General features: G+C 36.5%; 1 protein-coding gene and 1 long non-coding RNA gene across 2 annotated transcripts in view; one reads left to right on the top strand and one right to left on the bottom strand.

Annotated features, from left to right (window-relative positions):
• BANP (BTG3 associated nuclear protein) overlaps nucleotides 1–19265 on the top strand; it is a 167379-nt gene that overhangs the window by 90271 nt on the left and 57843 nt on the right. Inside the window, exons 10-11 of the mRNA XM_067302383.1 lie at nucleotides 383–445; nucleotides 2562–2606. Of these exons, the coding sequence (XP_067158484.1) occupies nucleotides 383–445; nucleotides 2562–2606 (108 nt within the window). The remainder of the gene's footprint in view (nucleotides 1–382; nucleotides 446–2561; nucleotides 2607–19265) is intronic.
• On the bottom strand, nucleotides 6191–9463 carry LOC106494447 (uncharacterized). Its single transcript, XR_010885273.1, has 4 exons — nucleotides 9384–9463; nucleotides 8874–8972; nucleotides 8017–8076; nucleotides 6191–7156 (listed from the first exon to the last, which is right to left on the bottom strand). It is a non-coding gene; the product is annotated as an uncharacterized lncRNA (long non-coding RNA).

Here is a 19265-nt window from a genome sequence, read left to right as displayed (position 1 = left end):
GGAGAGCTGATGCTTTTAATCTACCAAAGCAACTTAGTCCCATGCTTTATGTATCTGTCCAAAATGCAGATATTTTGAGATGTTTGTAGAGAAATGTGCTGCATAAATGTTATTTATTATTAAACCTGTTTTTCATTTTCCTCTTATTTGAGAGTGAAACATTTTCTCTTCAAAACTCACTGCTCTTCTAGTTTGCATAAAAAGAGGGGGAAATGTGGATTATTTAATGCAATCTTTAACGGTTTTCATTGAATAACCCTTTCCTTCCATCTACAGTTGTGAATATATTAAGCTCTATTGAATCCAAGATAATAGTTTCTTCCTCTAGTTTTGATTTTCTTCTGATGCTTCTTGGTGTTTTCTTTTGTTGTGGATCCCACAGGGTCACCTCCACATAGCCCAGGTTCCTCAAGGCGAACAAGTCCAAATCACGCAGGACAGTGAGGTGAGCCTGAAGCTGGTGCACCCATGGAGCAGAGGCTGGCCAGAACATAGGGCCACGATTCTCCAGCCGTCGTTCTGAGAACAGCTGCAACACGCTAAAGAGACCCGTGAGAATAGAGATGAATGCACATGGTAGAGCCAGGGTGAAATAGGTCTAGCAGCAGTAAATGCAATATCCTACTTCTGTCTCTGTTTATTCTTGACCAGCTAAGAAGCATGTGTGTTTTAGTGATTGAGGTATATAGCTGATGTGCTTTTTAATGGTCTTCACTGGAGACAGAGTTTAGTACTTTCAGAGTACTATAGGAAGCCCAGTTTAGGTGCTTGCCCTGTTATTCAGAAATGAAATTATTTTAGTTAGGTTTTCTACTGGATGTGTTCAGAATACCTGGTGTCCTTAATTGTGGGCACTGTTGAACAGCAGTTGGAGAATTCCTGAGAGCCCTTCTAGTAAAGGTATATTCCAGAATGAAGTGAGCCTACCTTCCTTACAAATCAAGCCGCCTGGCACTGCAGTATTTTCACTTAATAATGTTTTGCATAAAAATAGTGCAGTAAAATGGAAATGGATAAATCCAGTACTACATCCTCCAATTCAGACTATTTTTTGCTCTGGCCAGCCGACCATTACAGCTAGCTGAGTTTACCTGAGTGAGCATGTTATTGTTGGTCCCTCCATATATTAGAATGTCTATAATAGAGACTCTTAACTACAAAGGCTGCTGTCAGATTCTTTCTTGCACTGTTAGAGTTTGTTGACATGGAGAAGTAATAGCAAAATAAGATTAAGCATAAATACTGACTACAATATTTATTCTGTATGATTTATCTGTAGAGTTTTTTGCTCAACGTGAAGCATATCTACTTGTGGGTTAATTTAATCCATTTCCAATGTACCTTAAGTGAAATCTCATAAAAGCACTTTTGGTGTGGAAGGATACTGTTAACACAGGGAGCTATTGCAGAATAAATATTATAATAATTATTTTAGAAATATTATCTGTAAAGGCAGTCTCATTTGAAGAGCTTGTCAGACCTAAAGAAAAATAGGAATAGATCAAAATGCTGTGGGTCTGAGAGTAGCTGTAGTGTGCTGCAATGAAACTGTAACAGTTCTTGGGTATTCACCATAGTTTTAAAGAGCCACTGAAAAAATTCTAATTCAGCAGATACTTGTAGTAATGGATCCTGAAGTTCAAACGCCCCAGTCTCCATTGGTTTTGTCAGGAATTCCTGTATGTAAGAATTTTAAGGACTACATTTGTCCATGACAGATGAAAACATCTGTTTTTAAATTTATTCCAATATACACAGCTTCAAAAAAGAGCAACTGTTGCCAGTAAGAGAAAATGTAGAAAATATGAAAATCAAAGAATTGGTATTTTTCTTCAAAGAAATGTGAAATTTCACTGCAAGTCTTAGTGTTTGAGGGAACTGTTTTTTCTTAATCTAAATGTACTTTTAAACAGACAGCTCTGAGCATACGAATAAAAACCTAATTTTGTAATGATACTTCTTTCCTTTGCAGACTTTGTAGCTACGGTTTTCTTTAAAATAATTTGCATTATTGAGAATATTTTGTAGTAGATGTAATTCCTGTAATGGAATGATGTTGACATTTGGTGTTGAATTTTGATAAAATGAAAAGTCTGTTAGTGCAAATGGTAACTTTGTAACAATAAATAGTAAATAGCATTCATACATGTAAAAAGGTTGTACTGCTAATTCTAATTTAGTACGGGTTTGACTTATATTTGCAGTTTCATATAAATGAGGGAAAATAAAAAAAAAGGCTTACCTCAAAAGCCATACACAGACTTTGCACAAAAATGCTCTACATTATATAGTACCTTTTGAAAAGTAAAACCTACTGGTGCTGAAAAACTTCATTGGTTTTTAGTCTATTTATCCTCTGTGGTTAAAGTGCAGAGCACTGTAGTGTAGCTGAATTGCCAAAAAAAAACCCTCAGAAGAATTTCCTAAATTAATAGATTCCCTTAATATTGAAATAACTTGTTTAATAATGAGGTGAGAAATAGGTTGTTTTCAGGACAGTTCTTTTAAAGAGCAACTTTTTAAATTTCCAAGTGTTTATTGTCACTGTTTTTCTTTTACAGGGAAATCTGCAGATACATCAAGTTCATGTTGGTCAAGATGGGCAGGTAGGAACTGAACTGAGTTTTAAGCAGCATTTAACTTTAGTCTTTATAATTAATTTTGCAGTTACAATGACTTCACGTTATCAGTGGTTGTTTTAATGAGCAAAATCTGTGTTGGTCTTTTTGTTTACATAAACAAATGCAAAACGATAAAACTTAAGCCAAGTGTTTTGTCTGTGGGCTCAAAATATTTGACCAAACTTACTTCATTCCCCCTGCAATATGCTTTATCACTGTGTTTTATACCTTCTTGTCTTTGGCCTCTTCAGCCTTAGGTTTACTAACTGGATTGATTATTTTGTGTACAGTATGTTCCTTTCTCTGTTATCAACTGTCACTGGCCAAATGTGGATTGCAGTCTCTGCAAACATAAGAGCATTTATTGCTATGGTTTAAGCAGTTATTTTTTCGTTATATGGCTGTCGGGGGAGGAACAGATCTTTCACATCTGCTTTTGTTCTTTTTGATGAGATGGCTTTATTAGGTGCTTATGCATACATGAGGTAAGAAAAAGCAAGTTTTTATTTTGAGTAATGAGTCAATAAGTGTTTAAATTAGCAGAATTTCCATGTCAGGTGTCAGCAAAATTGCTAACATCTGATCTCAGACACACTTTACTAAATATTAAACTATATTAAAATATCCACAACCAAAAATATTTCTGTAAGAAGCTTTCTAGCAAGGCCACTTCAATAAAGTTGTTATGCTTTTTTTTGTTCATGTTGAATGTTAATAAGCTGTGAGACATACGGCTAGGGCTTGAATACTGCCCTGTATTGACAAGACTCAGAACTTGAACTTGAAAGCCCTGAGAAGCTATTGGTGCTCTGAACTTTTGACTACATACAGTGTCTTGTGTGGGGAAGCAATCTAGCTTATATTTAAGAAACAAAAAACTTTAGAAAATGTTCATTATTGAGACTTTAATCAGAAGTACTTCTTGCAGAAGTCAGACTTGGAAAGGTGATTTTCTGGAGATGTCTCAGACTGTTTTAGAGCTTATTGTTCTTTTTTCCTTCTCTGTAAGATACTGCTGCCCAAATGACATGTTATTGGAAGATTAATATTGAATAGCATTACTTCTCTGTGAAATTGTGTGGATTCAGTTGCACTTTTTTTAATTACAGCCTAATACTATTAGTTTTCCCCTTGAAATAGTTTCATAACAAGTATGACAGAACATTAACTGTGCCACAAATTGCATCTCTCTACTTCGTTAAATAGAACCAAAGAATGTAGTTTAAAATATTATTGTTGCAAATTGATGCTGTTTTTAATGGAAATACTTGGATGATCACATTTTCCTGACAACACCCGTGTTAGGCAGGGAGCGGTGAGTCCCTTTGTAAAACGGCAGCATTCAGCTGTTTCTCATGCTAAAATAGTTGGGGGGGGGGGGGGAAGGCTTCCAAACCCCAAATGCCTGTAAACGGACTCTTGCTGATCTTCTGACTATTTGCATGAGTGTGTGCAGAATAAGGCTATGCTGGAAAAAAGGTGTTCTAAAACATTTATAGGTAAATGTGGGTATACATATGTGTGTGCATATATATGGATACATGTTCGTTGAGAAGTGTGTGAGAGCACACAAGATTGAAGGGAAGAAAAGTGTGATTTAATCAGTTTTGTTGAAATCAACATCAGTAGTGGATTTCTGTAAAGGCCTCTGTACTATTATGTGGCATAACATACATGCCGTGGGGTAATCTTGGTTCTGTCTAAGTGGTTATGGCTGCACATGGGTATGTGGGAAATCAGTCTTAAGTAGCTCATCCATCCAGTTTTTTTGTTTTTTAACTAACTGGACTCTGGACCCTGCTTTTAAATTTTCTTTGAGAACAAATGGTGAAACATTAATTTTTTTCTTAAAGCACTGCATTTTAATGTGAAAGAGCAACTAGGGTCTCATGCGAATCAGCAGACAGGAGTTGTCACACTTCAGCTGGCATCTGGGCCAATTCCTGGTAGCTGCTGAGCTCTTCCAGAAGTATTTGCTGCTTAACTTTTTTCCAGTAGACCAAGAAATACGAGCAAGCAAGCAAATATTTAGGGGGTATTATCTCCATCCTTAATTAGACATTGAAACCTTCATCAGCAGTTTAAAAACCACGCAGGCCTGTTTTGCACTAAAGTGGATGAGTAGCACTCACATGATTCCTTGCAAAAGCGGTGTGTGCGTGTGAGGGGTAGGAAGGAGGTCTGTGGCTGCGCTGGTTTCTGCTCATCAGCTGATCTCTATTGTGACCATTTTTTGAGCTTTTAGCTCGTGAAAATTGCAAAAGAAAATGAGTTAAACTAAACTGTGTTTGTGGTTTAAGAATGGAAGTTGAAACTAATACATTTTCCTTGGCACTTGTAGTGGGATAAGAGCACAAAAATCTGTCAGATGATATGCCTCAGTGGTAATGTAAGTCATAACAATCCAGTAGTTTGCAATCATCTGTACGCGACCTCTGATCAAAAAGACTTTTGTAGTTTTCCCACCTGTCCATTACTTTTGAGGAGAGTGGCTTTTTCTTCCTTTTTTAGGAACTTTAATGCACCTTTCCAAAGGACACGGAAGGATATTGATAATAAGGAAAGTGAATAATTTGTCGCTTCCAAAACTTCCTTCAATTATTGAATATTCTTAGTGATCAGTATATACTTATTCATGGTAGTAGATCTTATCTTGGCTACTAGATATTTGAGAATTCATCTTATGCTTCTGTTTCTCACCTGTGACTGTATGGACATGAGTTATTCTGTAGGTTCAGGTAAGGTTTAGTACTGCTTCCTGATCTAGCCTGTCACTCTGAATCACAACTAAAAGGTTGTACAAGGAACTGGGGCTGCGATGCACAGATCTGTTAACTTCGTATGAGCTTAAACAAAAAGTGGCATAAATCTGATGTGGAATTTTTTCAGTAAAACTTCCAAGCTGATAGATAGGTTTTAAGTGTCCTAATAGTGGTAATACTAGCTTCTCTGCAGAATGTTGCCAGCTGTTGATTTTTTTTTTGCCCCCCCCCCCCCCCCCTTTAAATTCTCTGTCCTGGTAATTGTACTGAATTTAGATCTTGTTTTTCTGGCATCATTGTTCGTGGAACTAATGAAATCATGCCAAAAAGAACTCTCTCTACCTACACATGTGCTCTATTAGCTAAAAGTTTCGTATTTCAATGCATGCTTAATAAAAATACCAAACTGCAAAAATAATTAGGCTTCATATTAACTAATGATTGAAGCCTTGCACCAGTGGGAATTTTTTTGTACTTGGCATTTTATACTTGTAGATTACCAGACATTTTCTAATTTGTGTCTCTCTCCTCTGATTATGCACCCTACTTTCTCCCAAACTCCATCCTTTTCTTCCTTTGTTGAGCTTTGGTGTTCTGCATCCCAGAAGGTATTAAACGTATGTGTCCTGCACAAGACGTATTGATGCAGTGCTGTAGTGTTCAGAAATACACGTCGTGTAAAGAAGCAGCAGAGGACAACTTCCCTCACATCATGTTTAGATGTTCCATTTTGTACATCCTAAAAGCTACCCTTTCTCCAATGTAGAAAGTAATTAAAATCACACCAGACAAATGGTCTTCAAATACTTTATAAATTAAATAGTTAATGTACTTTAAAATAGGAAACTTGATCGTATATATTCCTAGAGAGCTGACAATTTGTTCTGCTCAGTGAATAAATACTTTAATTAATAAGAGTATTAGTTCACTTAATCTGAAGTATCAGTGTCTGTTAGTAACAGTTGGAAGAACTGGGGAATCTAGAACAGTGTCTATGATATATTTAGCAGAAAAAACTAGCAAGTGTAAATTGCTCTTATAGTATCACTCTTCCTACTGTGTGTGCTTATGCACACACATATGTATATACACACACAGATGCACACACACGCGTATATATATATATATATATGAAATAAGAACGTACAATTGCTTCTGATATATTACATGTTTTCAAAAATAACTAGGCATTTTATGCAGTTGTAGACATGTCTCTTCCAGATAAGCTTATAATCAAAATGGTGTACTGAGACCCACCTGTAACCTGTGCAGTTACATACACGGTGATGAAGAGGATGACGTTAATAACAAATCTTTGTGCCGCTCCTCAGCGAGGCATTTGCATGGAGTGAGGGTTGCATTATCTGGCCTTCCAGAGTAAAAAGCATCCTTCTTACAACCGCTGCCTTAGAAGTACAGGTGTAAAGACTGTATGAGAGGATATGAATCCGTGATCAGAAATGATATGCCTGGAGCTTGCTGAAGTGGTGGCGGAGAGGATATCAGCCGACTTTAGTGCCGTTAAGTAGCAGGTAGCTGCTGTTGGGCTTTGAAGGCTGGAATATATATGTGTGTGAGAAATACATCAGTGAGAGTTTGTCTCTCAGTGTCCTCAGGAGAGGTAGGAATCCGCTGTCTGGTTCCGATCGGTTTTCCATACACGCTGTGCGCGCCCTGTGATAGAGCTCAGAAGCAGGCAGGACCTCATCCCCTAGGTCTGAAGCATCTGTCCTGGTCCTGCACTCTCCACCGTGGTTGGAAGTAAAGGGCAATCTGTTAAATCGTAGAGGAATGGAAAAGGGGGAGAAAGGGCTCCAAATGCTCAGCCAAAATAAAACTGCTAACTCTAGTAATTCCACATAATATCCAGTGGATGTTATTTATGACTGGATCAAACTAAAATGGAAAATAGGCTTGTTTATGGAGGAAATTACTTACAAACCTATGGGACAGTCTTAAACTCTGTTAACATCTAGCTTCTGTATCTCTGTTTACATCTGTAGCAATTACTGAGATATTTGCACCTTGCTTTCCAGGGATGGCACTGTATTTTATTTTAAGGTCTGATTTAATCTATAACTCAAGCATGATTTTCAGTTATAAAAACAAAAATGAATTGACATATCAACTCTGCTTCTTCTTGTTTTTGCGTGTTTTGCATATATTACTTATTGGAGAAAGAAAAAATTTAATATATTTTCTGAACATTTAATTGCCTTTAGTAATCCTTTTTTATCCAAAACAAAAATGAACCATCTTTTACTGTTCTTATTTTCAGATAATAGATCTAATTAAAAAGTTTTAGATTTTAAAAAACTAAAATTCTTTATTCAAATTTCTCGGTCAAGAATGAATTCAACACAGGAGTATTTTTTCCTGTCCTTAATTTTTGAGCAGTAGAGGGCAGTAGGATTAAGATGATTGTCGGCTACTTCCCCAGCAAAAAGCTTCAAGAAATGAGGAGGAAATTTGAAGTGCAAGAAATGTGCTGCTCGGACATCAACCTTGTAAACTGTCGTACCATGGGGACAGAGAGACATTCGCAGCGTGAGTCTTTCTGCATGCATTGCTGACATAGGGTCTGTGTGTGCACGCGTGTGTGCTTGTGTGCAAAGGAGAGAAAGAAAGAAGACCTTAACTTCTGCGCCAGCTGGTGTAGTGGATTGAGAAGGCTTTTTCCTGTTTCAGCACATCTGCTTTGAATAATATGAACAGAGAAACAAACAGGATTGTTAGAAGAAAAACAACAAAATGAAAAGCCCAATATAGTACAGCTGGAACTTAGAAACTGCTAGTCTGTTTAAAAAAAAAAAAAAAAAAAAGATTATTTCTAACTGATACTTCTGTGATAATAGATTCACTAAAGCTTTGCAGGTTTGCTATATTTTTTAGGAGTAAAAGTAGAGAGCAGGAGTTTTGAAATAAATTGTGCTTTATGCAAATTTGAAACAAGTTAATATTCACTTAGTATTTCTGGAAGAAGTAAGGCTGTTTAAAATACTTCAATGTGAGCATTTTAATTATGAGGTATTTTTTTAGTTGGAGATAGTCCTTTGTGCACATACAATCCTTTATTTGGCAGTCCACATAAGAGAGGTTTTCCACTTTCAACTCTGTTCCTCAAAGTAACGTAGATCTGCAACACTCACCAAACTTTTTAAATCTGAAACCTTAGTCCATTTGAGAAGGTAGTATTTTAGTTAAACAGGTATTTTAGCAAATTAAAATTGAGAAATAAAATTTTAAAGCAGCTAAGTGTATGAAGATAGAGAGTAGGAATAAAACTTAGGGAAAAAACCTACTACTTATGTGAGCAGTAACATACAAAATATACCTAGAAAAATAGATATTGTATTAAAAACAGTAACATATCTCTGTATTATTAAATAGGAATAATTATTAGAAGAGGTAAAATGAACTAATTTAGGTATATTTTAACTGCAGAATTTAAAATGCATGCATTTGGTTACAGTTTGTAAAAAGTACGCACCTTCTTTGTAATTGTAAAGCAGAGTAAGACGCTGTCCAGTAGGATAGCAACTGCTCTCCAGTGGTCTTCATGATTCCGTATAAGATTCCTGAAACAAATCTGTGCAAATTGTTTACTGCAGTTTATTATATTTGACGATGGCACAACGAAATTCTTCTACCCCAATATGGAGATAGTACTGGGGAAAATATAATACTATAATGGCAGTCAACCAAAACATTACAAAATAGGAAAAAAAAATAGAGAAGAGGAACTTCTACTTAAGAGAGATTAGTGGGAAAATGTACTCTCTGTAGTTACAGAATGCAAAAATAATTCCAAAATTTGATAGAAAATGCCAAATGTTTTTTACTACATAGCATAACTTATCACTTTCAGAGAAAATGAGCGATTTAGAAGTTCACTGAAAGTCAACAGAACATGCTCTATAAATCAGTTATCATTTTGGAAAAACACCTATGTTGTAAATTCAAGAATTCTGTGTTGTTTAGTAAAGACAAATTCTAATACATTTGCGCTCACTGGGCTATTTCTTTCCATATCTGTGTCTCTGAGTTAGGCAATCCTTCTGCCTTTCAGCTATCTTGGAGAGCCTGAACCTGAAAGCACTTTCTCATAATAATTAGTATACATACATGTTTGTTGAGTCTAATTCTACTTTTGTCATTGTTAATTATGTAAAATTTCAGAAATGAGTTGTTAGGTGACCGAGTTCACTAATCAGCACAGCAAGCTGTGGCAGGTATTGAAAGCCACCATGACTGGGAGAGTGGCTTCAATTTCAAGTTTTCTGTTTTTAAGCTTGTAAATCTGTAAAATATTTTCTTTGTTTTTCTTTGAAGACACTTAAGGGATGGAAAAGCTTCTGAATAGCTCGCTGAATTTTTTTTAATGTTTTGTTACTTAACATCTGATTGATAGGATTTTTGTTCTTTTTAGAGTTAAGACAGAAAAAGGCAGAAGTCTTTGAATGTTAAATTTTGGTTACAGTTTCACTGTGTAAGCCTGACCACCTCTGGTAATTTTCATCACTATTTTTTATTGCTTCTTGATGCTTTAAATATATTTTGTAACTCTTCTTAAATCAGGATTATTTAAAAGGAGGGGGAACCCTGGCAAATTTTCAAGCTGTGTACAGAAGAGAGCACCTAGCTGTTATTATTTATACAAGTTGTTATCTTCACCTTGTTGAGGTTTAGGTTATTCTTCTTTCCATTGCGTTGTCCGGGTGTTCTTTACTTTCTGGTGTATGCTGCTGCGAAGGCAGTAAAAAAATCTTTTGTACCAGGTAGTGAGCAGCATTACCCCTGCAGGCTTGATTGGATCATAGGTTTCATTAGCAGACTGGCTGCATTTAGTTCTCTTTCTGTACATTTTGTGCCAGAAGGTACTGCTTTATTTGACAAAGAAAACCAGCTATGTCCGTGTTTGCTTGATATATCATCAAGAACAGTATCCCTAATCAGGTCAAGAGGAACGTTTTTCCGGTAGCATGGCCTATTCTCAAATTTAGTAATCTGTGAAGTACTGATGGCGATCAGATGTTCCATTTTCCACTTGAAGACATGTTCTTTGCTCAATTTTCTGCTCCAAGCTGCAGCAGGTGTACATTGGCACTCTGTGAAGTAGGTTAGTCCTCTTGAAACTGAACCTTATTTCATCCATCAGAATGGACAAATGTTACGCTATTGCCAGAGCGCTTAACAAGGACTTCTGGAGTCTTTACCTCTTTTCCACATGTTATTCACGCTTTCATGAAATCACTGGAAGAGCAGACAAGTCAATATGAGTCCATGGCCTGGTGTACACAGAAAATACACAGCTATACTTTTTGGGATATTTTTGTTTTGTTTGCATTAAGTATGAATGGCACCATTTTCCAGTTTTTTCAATCTTTAACTAGAATCAGCTGTCTAAAGCTGATTTCATATGCCAAGCTACTAAGAAAAGGAATGGCTTAGAAGAACTTGGTTTATGATACCTCCGGTTATTAAGAACAGCCTTTCAATGGGTGGGTGCTGATCCTGAATGCTGGATTAACCTGGTTTCTTTAAAATGTGAATTTAGAAAAACATTGGGCACAAAAATCATGGCCCTGCTCTGTCTCTCTCCACTGGAACACACTAATGTACCTCAGGTGCATAATACTGACCTGTGAGATAAAAAGCCGTTGTTTTACTGCTCGAGCTATGTACAGAAAAGTCTAAATGTGGACTTGAATTCCAGTTTAAGGATTGTAATGTCAGATTTAAGGAATATGGGCCTAGTTCTGTAGGCTAATGAATCCCTTCTGCAAAACACTGACTGCCATTATGCCGTCTTGAGCTTCTTTAGTTCGAGTACATATCTAGTGTGGATGTAAACATTTCAAATTGCTGTGCTATTTCTCATTTAAAATCTAACCATTTCCTTCTGCTTTAATCTACAAATGTAATTTAGGAAAGCTGCAACAAAGTCGTGCAATAACTATAAATTGAGTTTACCTTATGAGAATGTACGAGGCTTACCTTACAAAACCAAAAAAAGCAAAATATATTGCTGGTGGTAAGGATCTGGTTGTACAGGTTAAATATGACTCAATTTGCATAACAGGACAAGTGTCTTCAGTCCATGGTTCTTTTTGAAAAAATTCTCAACTTTTTTCTGTATTCATCAGCCACTTAGTGACTGTAATTAGCTCTCATTTGCTCTGCATTTTATATGAAGTCCTTGATTTTGTCTTGGGGGCAATTCAAGTTGTTACGACTTTAATTTTATTGTGATAATACTTTGCCTCATCTAGGATCTTAGTATAGTACCTAAGAGACTAACCTGCAAGAAAGACTGTTTACAGTTGCCTTTCAAGTCAGCTTGTTTGAGAAATTTCTCCCCATGTTCTGATTATCACTAATGACCATACTTAAGCTGCCACCCGATCTCATCGTGCTATTTTTTTTCTTTTCTAATTTGGGACCTAACTTACCTTTATATGCTGAAAAAAATCTCTGTTGAAGGCAAGGTAAACAAAGCCTTCAGTAGCGAAATCTCTTAACATATTTATGGCATATTTTGGACACTTCGGCTTTTGGCGAGGTACAACATGAAGGAAATAGCTTCACATTAATAATAGAAGATTCCAATTTGACCCTGCTTTCATGCTTCGTTTCAGTGACGCAGGTAAAGATTTGTTTTGGGAGCAAACAGTAAATTCCAGTAGATAGTTGGCTGTATGCACATAATATAATGTCTGTGTTTTAAACATTGAGTTTCCCTCTAGCGCTTCTCAGGACTTAGACATTATGTCACACAACTATTTTCGTCCTCCATTTAGAAGTCTCAGTTCCCGATACAATGTCTATCTTAATGACCTGTACAGTCTTGCACTGTTACCTTTCTCACGTTGCAGACTCGATTATTTTTCTTTGGCTTGCTGATCAAAAGTAGTAAAGTGTACAGAGGTATGTTGAAATCAGACAGTATTTTAACACTGATATATATTAAGGTTTTTTTTCCAAATTGTTTATTTCCATTTGTAAAAATATTCTGGGTTGTGAAAAGAATTAATGAAGGTGATTTGTTAATACCTTACAGGTACTTTGTTTGGTATAGTCCATGAGCGACAGTCCATAGACTGGTCTATGGTGGTTATAAAGCAAGACTATTTAATGAGGGTTTTGGAGAAGGTTTTTTTTTTTTTTTGTGCTCCTAAGAGGGTGGGTTGTTCCATTAAAATTCCATTCAAGCAGACGGGAGCATTTACAATGCTCCAAAGAATATGTTCTCTATTTTGGAGTATATTGTGTTCTTTATTCACCCAAATCTTGTTTTAATATTGCTGTAAACTTAATAAGAAAAGATGAGATATGAAGTGATAATCTTTTAAATATAAGGAAAAATAATTTTCTCCACCTTCATAGAAGGCATAGGTCTAAGCTGTCTCTTATTAGAGATTTTGGTAATAAAAATCTCTCGTTGTAGAATAGCAGTCATCACAAAGCTATCTTGCTGTGCTAATCTAGAAAAATCATTTCTTTTTTGTTTTGTTTATTTTTTAGTGCTCTTCATTTATGATTTTCTCATCATGTGATATGAGCTCTGTCTTTGGCTGCAGATCTGCCCTTATCCCATCACTGTTCCACTTTGTATGTTCCAGTATTTCCATCCTCAGTCCCTTTAAATATTAGGGATGCCTCTAGTACTGTGTGTTTGCTCAGAAGTCACTCTCCTACCTGCCAGCCATCTAATCCGAGAAGGATTTTGGGGATGGCTGGTACAACTGGGTTCTCGATGCCCTTGATGAGATGACACTGGATACATTATAGTGCTAATATTCTTGGCTGGGTACCAGCTACTTGCTTGCTGCTAGATGACCCTGATGCTTGCTTAGCAGTTCGACATGGAGAGATCTAGTTTCATCCTGATGAAAGCAAAATGCATGTGTGCGTGTTGCCAAATTACTAAATGGCATGTATAGAGTTCAGACAATTAACATAATTGATTTTTCCACTATGTTAAGCACAACAGTAAATCTTGAGGACTTGAATCTGTTTCCTGATTTCCAAATTGTCTGGCCAGGTTAAATGATCTATGAGATCTGGTGGTATTTCAGGGTGATGACTTCTGAAATCTTTTGCAACAAATTTAAATGCGTGAAAATGTGGAACACTCCTGCTTTCTGCCTCCTCTCCTATAAAATGGTTGTTTTTTGCAGAGTCTATGTTGGTCGCAACAGCTGTCCCTTTTTAAATTAAGCCAGAGTGGCTAGTTAGCACATGAAGAATGATCTTGTCTTTTAGGAGAAAACCTGTGTGATTTGCTAGGGTTTTCAGCGCTTTGACAAGAAAATGTTAAACATAGTAAGATTTGACCGGTTAATTGACTGTGAATGTCTATTTAATCATTTCCATGGTTCCAATATATTTTCAGTCCATTTACTCAGAATCCTTAAAATATTTCAAACTAGCTGAGGGAATATCTAATAAATTGAAGAAGGATGATCAAAGAACATCATTTTGTGCTTTGTATGCTGACTTGGAAGAAACCATATAGGATGCTATATAGTTCTGCAGTAGGATTTTTAAAATAATTGCTGCTTCCAGCAATTATTGACTTTAACAAACTGCAAAAGGACCAATTTGTTGTTTACTTTAGACACTGAAATCCCACATCAACAGCACAGTTTTCAGTTCTGATCTCAGATGCTATTTTAATTAGTTGAAATATATTCAGTGTATTCAACATGCGTCTCTCTTACTGAGAATAAAATTTGGAATGTATATTTGGAAAATCATCAACTGTAGTTTGCCTTAAGCATTTCTTTAGCCTTCTGGGTACAGAATCCTTTTTTTTGTGAAAGAAGTCCTTTAAATTATAACCTTGCTTTATTTTATTTGATCCAGTCTGCTGGGAATAATTGTTATATACTAGATCCATCAATTATTCAACTACAGCTATCAATTCCTGACTTGTCTGGAAGCAGAAAGCAGTATTGTTTTATATACAGATAATTTTTTTTTTCTTGATAGAAATGCTCAGTTCCAAACAGAATTGAGGTGTGAATGAATCTGTCTTATAAATTCCTTCAATTTTTACGATTGTTTTTATTCCTGAAGTATGTCATTCCATGCTTCTGGGATGTTGCTGAATATTTGTGTTAAAGAGAGCAAGTACTATAGAGTTCACCAGGAGGAATGCGTGAGAATTGTAATTTATCATGTTAGTGTGATCTTTCTGGTTAATTGTTTTGTTATAGGTGGCTGGTAATGACACTGAAAATAGGAAACCTCCATCCCAAAGTAGTAACACAAAAGATCTACTGTCTTCAAAGCCAACTCATGTGTCTTAGCTTGTGTAATGGTTTCCAAGACTCACTGTGTTTTGCTTTTGAGTTGGTAGCACAGTGTTGATTCCAAAAGTAAGTTGATTCATTGGTTTCTCTGGTAAAGATGTTGAGGGCTGCATAATGTGGCAAAATTTGGACATAGGCAGCTGTCAGTGGTGCCAGGAAGTAGACAGAACTAGTTTTCTGAAACTAGCAATGAAAAAGTACGGATTAGTATTTTTGAATTCCAGAACCGTTGTGAGATTTTGTGTGTTTCTGTTAGCAAAAAGGCATGTATTATTGCATTTCATGTGAGCACCAGTGGGAAAGCAATGACGTGCACTTCAAGGATAGGACGTCTTTCTCTGCTGTAAGTATGGGCAAAGGGGTGCCCATGTGGAGAGCAGAACGCTGCTAGAAAGCCCGAGGCCGTGCTCTGAGGAGCGCTTACGAGATGCGTTTCATGATGGCACTGTGACTTTCCCCTTGTTGTTTGCTTTGAGATCACATTTGGTTTCAAACTAAATTTGTTTTACAGTAGATGACTACACAAAAAAAGACGTTGTCAGATCATAAACCTGGCTTGTAAGTTTTTAGAAGAGTGCACGTGCATGCATCGTAGGTGTTGAAAATCAAAGGAAGCTTCACATATAGGTTATGTAACTCTTTGATCAAAAGCTACGTTTAAAGATTATTGTAAAGTTCTAAATTGCTTGTTTCCTTCTGTTGAGTCTCCTTCTCCATGTAGCTGTGGAGATGAGGCACCCATATATGTCGCTTTTGACACAATTGTTTGGCTCAATGCACAGTATATACATGATATATGCACTGCACATCTGAGAAGCAGCAAGTAGAGCACAGTGGAAAAGAAAATGGGAGAGCAAATGGCTCAGTATGATAAAGCAGAGCTGGGTTGACCAGTCCCAGTGTTGCGTACAGAAATATGCTGAAAGTCATTAGTGAGAATGAATTTTTGTCTGTGATGTTCAGCCTGTGCGTCTCACGCACCTGCGTGCCAGCGTTGTAGTGCAGCCCCGCAGTGTGAGCCTCCCAGAGGAATGACTGTTCCAGCTGCGTGTCTCTGCGGTACCTGGAAGCAGGACACTAACCCTCAAAGGTGTATGGTAAAATGCCAAATGATTTTACCTTTTGGTGTGTGTTTTTTTTTGTCAACGATGATGTATCAGGAAGACGCTAGCTGTCTGAAAGCTGAAGAAGAGAGTGATCAACAAAAAAGCTGTTCTGAATTAAAATATGACTTAGACTCGTGTGATGGGGTGAAACTTTCAAAAACAGTCACCGCTGGCCAAATTTTTTTCCCAGTGATATTAAGAGTTTAACCATTTTGGGGGCTTTCGTTTAGTTCGTCACTGAACTCTTAAAAAATCACTGCTGGATCTCTTCACTGTGTATTGTGCCACTGTTCACTTAAGTATATGTTTAAAAGCCCAAAGTACAAGGAACATATATTCCCTTTTCCATGGTGATTTTGCAAACTAAGATGTCTCTCATTTGAGTCCATTTACCTTATTTGGAGTGGATAAGTGGTGTTTGAGGAAAATCAGGATTCTGGATGGTTGAGCTAGAAATGGGTAGATAAAACTGTTTAGAGGGCACTTTTGTTCTGTTCTTCTGGAAAGCAGGAATATGTAAAACCATTTATTAGTTAGGCCAGTTGCAAATGTCTTCATGGGAAATGTTCTTTTCTCTGGGGAAAATTTAATTTAGATCATTTGCTTTTAAGAATACAAATCTTGGCATACCAATATCTGTGACTTTCTGGAGTTACTTTAGTGAAGACACTCATACTTTAGCCTTCCACGTGTTGAACAGCCTATTTTTCACTATTATGGCAGGATAGTGGCATATATTTGGAAATAGCACTGTTAGACTCAGGGAGTTTTTTTAATCTGTCACTGACCTTTAAAAGAGCAGAATTTTGTCTCATTCAGGATAGTATAAATGAAGAGCAGCTCAGTTAATGGAAAAGGAGTGACACCCTTATAAAGCCAGAACATGTGAATTCAGAGCTGGGCCCTCTTTTTCTGTGAACATGTATTTTTAAAGTAGTACAGCACATCTAATAGCTTGTTACACTGCTAGAAGCCACAGTTAAAAGTCATTAAATTGTACATTCCCTTCTCGCTGTTCAGTACCTCGGTATCACTTGTTTTTCTGGAGAGCTATTCTGAAAGCGCGGAGCAAAGCTAACAGAGTCAGAGGATTAAAGGAATTCCCAGAATGTTGCAAACAGCTGACCAAATGGACCACTCTGCTGCTGTGGATGCTGTTGCCAGCAGTAGCAGTAATAGTGCATTAATATCAGTCTCTTGTTTCCTGTAGCACTTTCAAGGCGCAATCGCGTTGTGGGGAAGCGTTATTGAAGTAAGTGCTGTGTTAGCTTTGGTGAATGCTGATGACTCCTGTGTTGAGTGGGAAGCCAGCGTGTTCTAGAGTGAAGTAAGGACATTGTGTTTTTAACACAGTTCACATCTTATTTCCTGTCCCATTACATCAGGCTAAGCCAGATTGCTTTGTAGGTTTTTATTGTTTGTTTTTTAATTTTCCCCTTGCCTGAAATATTAAGTAGAAGAGCTTTTCCTTTCAGCTGGCGTATAGGCTGTAAAATTATTACAGCAGAGTCATACTTCTCATAAACTTTGTCAAGGACATATTCTGGTCTATATCATTGTTTCTCTCCTTAAACATTTGAAATTTCCAGACAAATCTATATATTTTTTGTTGTTGTTCAGGATTTCCTTTAATGAAAAGACAACTCACGTCCTTTTAACAGCAGAGTAGTGCATCATTGTAAAAGAAGAAAGTATAGTTCATAAGGAAAATCAACACTATTTAAATTGTCCCCTGACTATGAATAATACCTCTTCAAATCTGTTTTGCTGAGACCAGGAAAACACAACTGACAGGTCAAGTTGGTGGTTTTGCCTAGCTCCATTGCTGTAGTGGCACATGACGTCCACCCGTCCTTATTCTGAGCCTTTGCAAACACGAATGATCAAGAACAGTAATTAAAAGTCACAAACTTCAGCCATTGCAGTTAATTGCCTTGTATTTTATTAAAGTCAGACATTGATGTCAGTATGGAAATTGGTATTTATTGTGATTTTTTTTCTGAATTTAGACAGCTGCCCTAGTAATTCCAAGTGTTGAATTTATTGACAACTGCATTTTCTGTTTCAAGTTAAACCTTTTATTAAAATGATAAATTGATTTGTCATCTGTTTGGATTTTTATGTTAATTAAAATTAAGGCCCAAACTGGTGCAAAATGTTTGAATGAAATAAAAAACTTTTCTTTCAACCCAACATAGTACAAAAATCAAAACCTAAATATCTCTAGCCTTTCTCTCTTTCCTCATTTGGAAAGTTCTTTCTTGTTTTCCTTTAGTGAGAAAAGCTACAATACAACGAGCAGTAAAAGTAGGGAAAATATGAGAGTTAAAAACACAAAATTTCCTTTTAATTTTGAGATATTCAAACCAAAAAATGTGAAAAACTTTTTAATTGGGAGAGAGAAGCCAAAGTTGTTTTTAGTTTAAAAAAATTAGTCTGCTTTAGAATTATCATTTTAAACAGTGTAAACTTGCACAGTAATAATAATGATAGCTGCCCTCCTATGTGGCCATGCTATATTTACTTTTATGGTCCATTAAGTTTTATGATTCATATGACACTATCTGCGTTGTTACTGATAGCATCTTACTGCAAGGAGTGATTTGTGTCAGGCTGTATAAGCAATAAGGTCTTGTGTTTATAAACACTGACTATGTTTAATTTTACTAACATATGCAGTCCTTGTTGATTTGAAATTAAGGATAGGTGCATATGCAAGATTTCGCAAGCTTCTGCCTCTCTAGCTGTTTTGCAAGTGCTATGAAAGTTGAATTAAAAAAAAAGCAGCAATGAGGTCTAGCCTGTGACTGTGCTCAGTGCTGCAGCGCGGCTGGCAGAAGCAGTGAGCGTGTGCTAGACCCTGATGGACCTCTCATGCATTCTTAGAGGAAGTTACCTTAAAAATAGGCTATTTACATCATACTTGTTACGATTACAGATAATCCAAAGATTTAAGTCTGTAGCTAAGAGGAAAATTGTTTTGAGAAAAATTTCTTTACAGAGAAAAAGAAGAATGAGAGAAAGAGAAATACTACTCAAATGTCTCTCGGTGAAACCATTATTGGAATGCTATTGGGGAATGATGATGTTATAGCCAGCGCAGTAGCTACAAATTACAAACAAACTTAAAATTATTTTCTCTGACCAATAGATGCTACGAGGAATTAAAGGAACAGTGCAGTAATTTGGTAATCCTGTCTTGCTGTGCTTTCTCAGAAAGACAGTATATAGATAAAGGAAATTTACTGTTGAACAAAAATATTTTGTTTCAGTGAGCAAAGTTTTACAAGCTAATAAAAAAAGTGCTACAGGGCAAGGTTAGCAAAAGAGTGGTACTCTGAAGAGTCCTGAGACGTTTGCATTCCTCAGCTGCATGGAAGATTCTGGCTGAGATATTATTTTTGCAAACCGTAAACCATGTTTCCTAAATGTTGTTATAAAACCATCATCCCAAGTGCG

This window comes from Apteryx mantelli, chromosome 10 (assembly GCF_036417845.1).
Source record: "Apteryx mantelli isolate bAptMan1 chromosome 10, bAptMan1.hap1, whole genome shotgun sequence".
NCBI classification, from domain to species: domain Eukaryota; kingdom Metazoa; phylum Chordata; class Aves; order Apterygiformes; family Apterygidae; genus Apteryx; species Apteryx mantelli.
This window is presented reverse-complemented; position numbering and strand designations above follow the sequence as displayed.